This window comes from Ylistrum balloti, unplaced genomic scaffold (genome assembly GCF_031769215.1).
Source record: "Ylistrum balloti isolate Yb309-2 unplaced genomic scaffold, AGI_CSIRO_Ybal_v1 Utg371196, whole genome shotgun sequence".
Classification (NCBI taxonomy): domain Eukaryota; kingdom Metazoa; phylum Mollusca; class Bivalvia; order Pectinida; family Pectinidae; genus Ylistrum; species Ylistrum balloti.
In genome coordinates, this window is record NW_026782651.1 from 245863 (window position 1) to 256208 (window position 10346).

At 33.1% G+C, this 10346-nt stretch overlaps 1 protein-coding gene across 1 annotated transcript; it reads left to right on the top strand.

Annotated features, from left to right (window-relative positions):
- On the top strand, positions 1-8692 carry LOC132561379 (elongation of very long chain fatty acids protein 2-like). Its single transcript, XM_060226104.1, has 7 exons — positions 1-73; positions 2026-2216; positions 3125-3223; positions 6559-6730; positions 7271-7395; positions 7917-8005; positions 8506-8692. The coding sequence occupies exons 1-7, from the start codon at positions 10-12 to the stop codon at positions 8690-8692; spliced, it is 927 nt and encodes a 308-aa protein (XP_060082087.1). The 5' UTR covers positions 1-9.
- Positions 8693-10346: the final 1654 nt, after the last annotated feature.

The following is a 10346-nucleotide window of genomic DNA, read 5'->3' on the forward strand; positions in this document are numbered from 1 at the left end:
CATCGAACCATGTCGAATCATTCTGTTGTAAACAGCATACTGCTGGCTTATGAAGAGGGGAAGTCAACTCGAGGTAAGATTAACTTCAAAAAATTTATTTGTAAATCAAGGTTTAGAATTCAGATAAAAAATCTCTCCATAAAAATAACGTTTCATTACACGATTTGGTAGCATGAGTTTATTTCAGTTGGACAGATTGACCTTTTTTCCTGAACTTCTGTTCTCAGTAGTTTTCGTTTGGAATATCGTTTAAAAAAAGAACATTTAACGAGGTCTGATTTGATCAAACCACGTTTCTGCAGAACACAAGGAAACTGAAATTTCTGCTTAAAATATGAAATATTTTACATCTGTGATAAGCAAATCTATGAAATATATACACTACAGGTATGAAATAAATCACTGTAAAAGTCTTCGCATGCTCCAATTTTCGCAATTCTCGAGGTTGTATTTCAACCACGAAATATAATTCAAGTGAAAATGTGGTGTAATGTAGATAGATATATTTACCATAGCAACGAATTTTATGCTCCATCTACATGTACGTACTGATTCTTGGAGTCGTCTTAGTGAGTTAAGGACATTTAAAACTTTCAAATTTAATTAAACGTGCGAATATAATTTTAAACACATGAATTTCACTTACCTGAGGAGATAAATTTATTAGAACAGAGGAAATTTAGTCCATGATAAATTACTATGACAGAATCATGTACGATAAAATGATAGTAATGTTGTCTTTGTAGAAAGTACGTGTAGTTTTTGTCCTGTGAACTTGACACAAATAAATGCATAGAAAGAACAATCAGTGAAATGTCATGATAATAATTTAATTTGAAGGTAACAATGTAACCAATGTTATATACTGAAAGGATCAAGAAACGCAACTTCTTTAATTGTAAAATATTTTGTATTAATTGTATATATCATATATATATATTAATATCGGTCCATTAGGGTCGCTCGCTCGCGTGACAGGAGATTAACTGCGGCCAAAACGGCACGAAACACCATTAAAAACTGAGAAATAAACTGCGGAAGACAAATTTAGCACACGTCGCCAGTACGTTGGTTTGCAACTGTCACCTCAACGTCGATCACGTTGTATGCGATGATTGACAGCAAATGTGCCCAGACGTTTCTCTTTGAGACGTTGGAGGTCCATGCTCTTCACGGAAGAATCTCAATTTACGTTATTTCGATCAGATGGCCGTCAACATGTGTACCAGCGTCGTTGAGAGCGCGTCTTGCAGACACTTGTGTTTTGGATTATGACAGATTTGGGGGTAGATCGGTTATGGTTTGGGGAGGGATTTCCTATGGTTTACAGACACCTTTAGTGATCATTCACAGGAATTAAACGGCTGTATAATATTGATATGAGGGTCTGAGACATCCTGCTGTGCCTTTCATTATAAGGCACCATTTGACAAACCAGCATACTAACGCTATGTCACACGTTGCAAGAGTTTGTAGGGACTGTCCTGCAACATTGCCCCTATTGTTTGACCACCATAGAGTCCTATATGTCCCTAGTCGAATACTTGTGGGATGAATCAGACAGAAGAGTTTTGAATCGGGCAAACATCCCAAATAGCCTCTGCCAATTGGCTAACGCCCTTACCAAGGATGGGATAACATTCCTCTACGGAATTCCATGCTACGATGAATTAGAGACGCTATAGTTGTACGGAGAGGGCACACCCGATATTAGGGATCGGTCTGACAACTTCTATTATCAAAGTTTTGTGTGCATTAGGGTGCCCTTATTCATGACAGCCAAATGAAATCCTCATTTGTTAAAATGTGAAGACGGATGAGCCAATGTTCGAAGTGGACTAATGCATTTCACATTTCGGCACATTGATCCTCAAAATGATTTCCTGAAACCGAAGAGGTAATGTTGCGTTTCTTTTTCTTCTCAGTATGTCAATATCGTTTATATAACACCATATACAGTATATTATCTCTTGTTTGATAGAAGGAACATCTGCTAATTGTTTATGTCACATGCTCTAATTACAGACCCCCGCACACGCTATTGGTTTCTACTGGACGATAATCCAATGCATGTTTGGATCCTCACAGCTTTATACGTCGCCTTTGCTATCATCGGTCCGAAAGTAATGAAGGACAGGAAACCGTTCCATCTGCAAACATTTATGGTCTTGTACAACTTTGGTCTAGTTCTTCTGTCTTTATATTTAATGATTGAGGTAAGAATTACGTAAACAAAAAACATTTGACTGCATAATAACCAATATTCTTGGACAAAACGTAAACCCTCCCACCCACCAATAAATAAACATGTAAACAAAACCCAAAAGCAGTTAACCAGAAATATGCTCTAGACAGAATATGTGAAAAATTCCAAGAATTTTAGGATGTTGAGGTTCCACAATTTATCTTTACTGTGTAAGTTTAAATAAACAAATCGTGCCACCTGCAGTTTTTTTTAAATGTGATGAAAACATTAATTGATACATATATATATAGAACCTTTATTAAAGCAGTTAGATCGGATTACTTTAATTATGTACCATATTAACTTTGCATCACCGTGAACCTGAGACTATTAGTAAGTATAGGCAACAAAAAGGAATATATGTGCAACAGTTTAAACATTCACTATCTTCTTATTGATAAGGTGTCCATGTGAGATTTGAAATTGTTATATACCAGTATTAAATAAAGATGTAAACCTGCCTTTTGTTGTAGATATGCATTCCTTTAGATTTATAAAATTCTCTGTGGATAATCTATGAATAATTCCAAATGATATCATATCATTTCTTTGCTCTGAATAGATGTGTACTCGTGTGTCAACAAACATTTTATACGGAAATTCCTAAATGTTGTCAGTGTGACATGAAATTGATATTGTCCTAATTTTTGAAACATGAATTCTGTTAGGAAATTTAGTATTACCACTGAAGTAAGAAAGGGTTGTACAAAAGACACGCAAGATGTTAATACCTGCGTAAACCTATTCAATGCTAGTTATTTTTTGTTTTAGAAACTCGTAATGAGATACCACATTATGATTCAAATCTCTGTCATTTTAATCAGACGAATCGTTATCACCGTATAAATTATGAAAATGGTACTAATGTCTTTCTTTCAGATTATCGCCAGTGCATATGATATTGGATATTTTGATAAAGATCCATGGTGCTGCACCTACCACCATCTAAGGACACCAAACAATCCAAAGGAGTTGCGGGTACGTCATATATCATAGATATTTGAAAATCTACACGAAAAGTATTCTATATCCGAAGTCTCGAAATTATCGTTAATTCATTCTGACATCGGTATTGCTTTGACAAATACTATTCCTTGTAAAGACAAGGATAACGACATTGTCATATACTGTAAAGCTTTTAATCTTCGCGTGCTATTAGTTATCTTGATGGTCAAAGAAACAAAAGACCACGGACATACTTTTGAGAGCTGCAATTGTTATATTTACCGCAAAACTGATTAGCATTAACTGAGGACATATGCTGGTTTATGAAAATAAACTAATGTCATGTTCTATCACTGAATAGAACTCTTTCATCGTAAGAAATTCAAACATCTCCTTTACCTTAACAAGAAACACAAAACATCGCAAGGTGTATGAACATGCATAACGAGCAAAAAGCCTTTATTGACAAGTTATGAAATATAATCTATGGCGTTAAACGAAAGATAAATGATAAAATGCTGTATGAAAACCTATTGGGCTTTGCTCTAATATGCACACATTAGCAATACACACAACCTGCAAGGTACACTGTACATGATGTTTGTATGATAAAACACCTTATCGACTAGAATCAACAAAGGAATGAGTCATACAGCGGGTCCTTCAGTTAACAAGGTGTTGGCTGTCCTATCGTATGTTTGGTTTATTTCTGTGCAATTCGTGTTAGGATACCGTAATATAGGTGATTTTTTTTATTGTTATACAGACATATAAATACAGCAAAGTCAAATGTCGAAGAAACCATTGTTTTGGAAATGTTATACTATTTTTTAAATGTACCCCGGGTTTGTTTAATTTGACATATAACTTTCAATACCAATTTTGTTTGTAGTAGTAAAAAATAATTATTGTATGCGATTTTATCTCAGTCTTGAAAGTTACTGAAGCAAAGAAACTAATAGATGGACATAATTATAAGACTGTCATATTTTCTCAAGAAACGTTAGGTGTGTCTTTACATTGAATGACAGTACTTTATGATATGAATACGTCTGGCTGTTTTAGCTGATATCTATGATTTACAACCAATGATAACTTGAAATTTGATTCCCCTCTGCAGAAACAATCACACCACTAATATCAGGGGGAAATTTAATGTATTATATATATGGTATAGAAAGCCCTGACTAGACAAGCACGCCTAATTGTAAAACGTTCCATATAGAATTACATGACTTGCTCTATATGCAAACCCTTGGGCTTGATGGTAATGTGTTTGACGTGGTTGTTTATAACTTTGACTTTATATTATAGACACCGATTCCTGTAAATACAGATGAAATAGATACAATTTTATCAGTTAATATGAAAGTTGCACTAGCGCAGAGAAATGCCCAATAAAAGAGAGCAAAGAGTTTGTTAAGAGATACAAATTTTACATCACCACTGAACTCTCACTCTGTAGACTGTGTAGGTAAAGCAGATATTTTACTGAATTTATGGTGAACATAAAGTCTTTATAAAGAGGTTAAAATGTCTTTTTATAGCGTATCATATTACGCGAATGTATGCATAGGAAATACCGACTCGGTGGTATGTGGAGCTTGAACTCTGATGTGAACACATACACAATATACACACAGTATGAAGCACAATGTCAAATACATATGTGTACATTAAAATACCCTGTTGATCAATATAGGTAGGAATATGAGTCATCACGATTATATGTTTAAAATGTCTACCGTTTTAAATAGCTGTCAATTCGTTGATGAGATGTTTGGCTTTTGGATGCTTAATAGCTTTATCGGAGTTTGTTTTAAAGTTAATATTAAAATTAATATACCATGATATAATTGTTTACCACCTTTTAAGGAAACAGTTTTATCATTAATGATAAGATGTTGTGAGCCTGTTCACCTATCATGTGACATTTTCTGTAAATAAGAAAGTAGTTCTCAATTCTTAATTATTTGTAATCATTCCTTTTATGGAAGCATATTTTCATACCGTATTGCTACAAACAAACAAAGTCTTCTCCATCTTTCCTTCCTTCCTGGAAACACTGGTGCGATGAAGCAGAAGCAAAATACGGTAGAAAAACTGAATTAGATGTTCTGAATGCAGAAAATATATAGCGTTTCCAATGTTATAATTGACGAAATTGATATCGTTAAGATGGAACCATGGTCCAGTGTAATGTATCACTATTTAAATATAGTGTAAACTTATTTATATTAACTCAGTGTTATGGTCAATAAACTGATTTACATACACAAACAATTATAAACTTACCTCTAAATGTGATTGATGTCAATGTTTGTTGTCTTTAAAAAGTCTCGTTTAGATTACCTTCAAATTTGTTGTATTCTTTTTTCTGAATTTTATTTCTCTAACCCGAGCGATATTCTAGTATTTTCAATCTATTTGTTTTTATTTCTCTAACCCGAGCGATATTCTAGTATTTTCAATCTATTTGTTTTTATTTCTCTAACCCGAGCGATATTTTAGTATTTTCAATCTATTTGTTTTTATTTCTCTAACCCGAGCGATATTCTAGTATTTTCAATCTATTTGTTTTCATTTCTCTCACCCGAGCGATATTCTAGTATTTTCAATCTATTTGTTTTTATTTCTCTAACCCGAGCGATATTCTAGTATTTTCAATCTATTTGTTTTTATTTCTCTAACCCGAGCGATATTCTAGTATTTTCAATCTGTTTGTTTTTATTTCTCTTATCCGAGCGATATTCTAGTATTTTCAATCTATTTGTTTTTATTTCTCTTATCCGAGCGATATTCTAGTATTTTCAATCTATTTGTTTTTATTTCTCTTATCCGAGCGATATTCTAGTATTTTCAATCCATTTGTTTTTATTTCTCTTATCCGAGCGATATTCTAGTATTTTCAATCTATTTGTTTTTATTTCTCTAACCCGAGCGATATTCTAGTATTTTCAATCTATTTGTTTTTATTTCTCTAACCCGAGCGATATTCTAGTATTTTCAATCTATTTGTTTTTATTTCTCTAACCCGAGCGATATTCTAGTATTTTCAATCTATTTGTTTTTATTTCTCTTATCCGAGCGATATTCTAGTATTTTCAATCTATTTGTTTTTATTTCTCTTATCCGAGCGATATTCTAGTATTTTCAATCTATTTGTTTTTATTTCTCTTATCCGAGCGATATTCTAGTATTTTCAATCTATTTGTTTTTATTTCTCTTATCCGAGCGATATTCTAGTATTTTCAATCTATTTGTTTTTATTTCTCTTATCCGAGCGATATTCTAGTATTTTCAATCTATTTGTTTTTATTTCTCTTATCCGAGCGATATTCTAGTATTACCGTTTTATTTGTTTGCAGATAGCGAAGGTGTTTTGGTGGTATTTCTTCTCGAAACTGATTGAGTTTACGGATACTATCTTAATGGTGTTAAGGAAAAAGAACGATCAGATTACTTTCTTGCATGTATATCACCATTCTAGCATGTTCAACATTTGGTGGTGGGTCACTACCTACCTTCCTGGTGGACAATGTAAGTGGTTTAACCCCGGGGTCATATGACGTCATTCACACAAAATAACGTGGCGAATAATATCCAGATTTAATCATACCCAGACAGAATTATTCTAACAAAGTATTTTCCTTTACATTCCGTTTTCAATATGCCGTTTTACTATTTGGTTCACATTTTGATAAGCTTTTCACCATATTGTCAGCTTTGTTGTATCTAAGGACCTATGTCATATCAGAAAAAAAAGTCTTACTTCTCTATCACAAAAATTTCAATCTTCGAATTCATGTGTAAATTTCAGTTTGATTTGCCACTTTGATTATGCTCTTCGCATTTGAAACTTTTGTACAGTCATTCCTTGTCCAAGGAAATTTTCGCGTGTAATTATTTTAATCAAAAACTGTTTTCGTAGAATTTATTCTTTTGTATTTCTGTTAATATCACTGTAATATAAACGCGATATTTCATAAACCTATAACACAAAATTTACGGATGTAATCACATGTTGACACTATGTATTTGGTATCCTTGTACATGTATGTCCAAATGTTTGTGTTATAGCTTGGTTCTCCAGTAGTCTGAACTGTTCCGTCCACGTCATAATGTATCTCTACTATGCTCTAGCCGCCATTCCGTCGATGAGGAAATATCTTTGGTGGAAAAAATACATCACAAAATACCAATTAGTAAGTAACAGCATGACAATAAACATTACTTCCGGTAAATAATGATAGAAAATAATTCTACTCGGTTTCAAACAGAATACATATTAACCATTGTAAACCGCGATGAATTTGGAAAATGCTTGTTATTTGTGTTGTTAATTAATCGTATATCCATTCTCCTTTTTGTTTCGCATAGAAATTAACTGCAAGATTATTACATTTTCGAATATTTTTTTCATTTTCTTTGATGTTGTCAGTACTCTTTATCCACGAATTTATATGCCCATGAAATGACAGTTTAAAATACATAGCATCTTAGACTTAGCGGGTTTAGTGAGTTCATTTTATCCACAAAATCAATTGTCAATAAAGACATATTTCATGGAAAAGCACAAAATTTATACTTAATGGTTTATATGACTTCATAGTACATAAAAGAGCAGGTGACCTTATTCTCTTTTGCATGAATCTAGAATTTTTAGGGGGTTTATGATAAATTGTAAGATTTATATGAAATTATATTTTTATATCGTCTTTCACAGGTTCAATTTGTACTCATTCTTTACCACACACTGCAGACGACTTTCACTGGGTGTGATTATCCAATGTGGGGACAATATTTATTAACAGGGTAAGTGCTCATTTTCTTTGTCATAGTAATAGATATATAATTTATATTACAATTATTAAGATACAAGTAATATTGACTTTTATTAGCGTCGTATTTATCACTTTTATTCGGCACTGAGTACAAGTGACGAAGGGGTCTTTTTATGATGGAAGTTGTAGTTCTTGGGAAAACGCTTTGGACCGAGCAGGTGCTCCAATACCTTTACATTGCTGACCAAGGAAGCGAACTTCGGTCGTCTGGGTGAAAATATTGCCTCTGTATCAGCCGATTATCATAACGGTTATGTCGATTAACATAGGACGTGATATTGAAATCTTCATTCAAAGGCTCCAATTTGATAAATTGCATCTATACCGAATCAATAGTGAGAGGTCATTTATTCACTACCAAAAATGCATCAGAGAAATACGAACGGGTAGAGTGGCTACATTAAGGTTAAATCTATCTGCACTGTTAAATCATGTATGCGACATGAAAGAATGGTTTACGGATTTTTGCAGGTACATGGTCAGTATGCTTGTATTATTTGGAAACTTCTACCTCAACGCTTACATCAAAAAGAGACGATTGGGAGCTGCGAAAAAAGCAGAAGACGGTCCTAATGGTGCGGTCAACAACGGAATTCATAAAACTAACGGTCATTCAAACGGTATTTCCAATGGGAACACAGATGTTTTGTCTCATTGACCTTCCTATGCATAACTGATGCAAGGAGCATGATGGCCATATTTCTATGCAATACGTTCGATATGCATTAATATATACAGGCTATTTTTATCCTTATACAAGTTAGCATAATATTTACTAGATCTTATAAGATGGCACTGTTTCGATTTTACTTCTAAAATCTGATGTTTTTCAAACACACCAAGTGCCATATCGATTTTGCTAGTTTTCTCAGCTTTACGATTTTTCCTAAAAATGATATATTTTTCAAACTGATTTAAAATATCGCCAAAAGAATGAAAACTTAGTCTATCGATCATTGTCTTATTCTGTGATTCTCACTTCAGAACTTTCTTATCGTTGTGTTTACATATATTACAGATGTAATGAAGACCCTATATAGTCATTACACGCCAAATCAGAGTTTTATATCAGAAACGAGAAGCACATAGTTTCATTGGTGCTAGATGGTACCAGTAATGCTTGCTCAACTCATCACGTTATTCCCGTAATTATCAAATAAGCCTTTGCAATATTTTCACCTCTGTAGTTGTTTTCGTGACATTATATTCATAAGTTCCAAACATTGCTGTATTATATGATATTGTTATTGAATACGATGCAGAAATTTAATGATTAGAGAATGTGTTAACTTCTTGTTAACGTTTCTTGTTAGATTTAAAGTTATTTTCATTAATCAATCATTACGTACTTCACAGTCTGACACAGAGTTTTTTAAGTTATTGGTACAACTTGTTTGTTACAAAATACTCTCAAACTCGGCGCAGTGCTTGCTCGCTGTGTTTGTCTTTCTGTCTCTCATTTTATATATCTTGAAACAATCTCAATTCAGTCTGGATGTAAATGATATGAATTGTGAGAAACGCCATTATATTTTATTTCAAAATTGTACACAAAAATCATGCTCATTATTCGTAATTTCATATTCATATTTTTAATGGAAATATATATAGTTGTTTATTTCTTGTAAGTGTGTTTTTTTGTACACAAATATGTAGGCATTTTTAATTTCATATTTTAATAGAGATGCGTTGGCATTTAATTTTATTTAAATACAAATTATGTGATAAGATATGTGTTTGTTCACCAACTCTTTGTTAACATGAGTAAATGGTACCTATTGAGTATTTGTCCCCTATCGACAGCATTGTTATAGTCAGCAGTTTTGTTATTACGTGTTGGTTTTACGTGCTTGCCTATGATATAATTTTCTTGAAATTGTCTGTTGATTAAACAACGCACCATCCTCGACTTCACTATATTCACATTTGCTTATGCAGTCTATGAAACCTAGAATTCTGAATCCCACATGTAACCCTTGTGATCGCCCGGGACTTCTAGAAGGATCACAACAGTTGTATTGAATGATGATTTAGTTGTTAATTAACATGTATGGACCGTTCGAACAAATTGTATAGTCAGATGTTTAAAATTTTCCAAATTGTCATGCCTGTTATCATTTATCGTCTGATCGGCATAATTCTGTAGTAAATAATTATCGATAAAAGTCGACTGTTTGCTTGAGTTGTTCCTGACATGATAATATTTGTAAACGAGCTTTATTATTGTCCGAAGCCTTTCATTGTCAAGGTCATAGTCATGAATTGGCTGAGAAACGCCTCCTCATCCTATTCGACTTATGTAAAAATATATT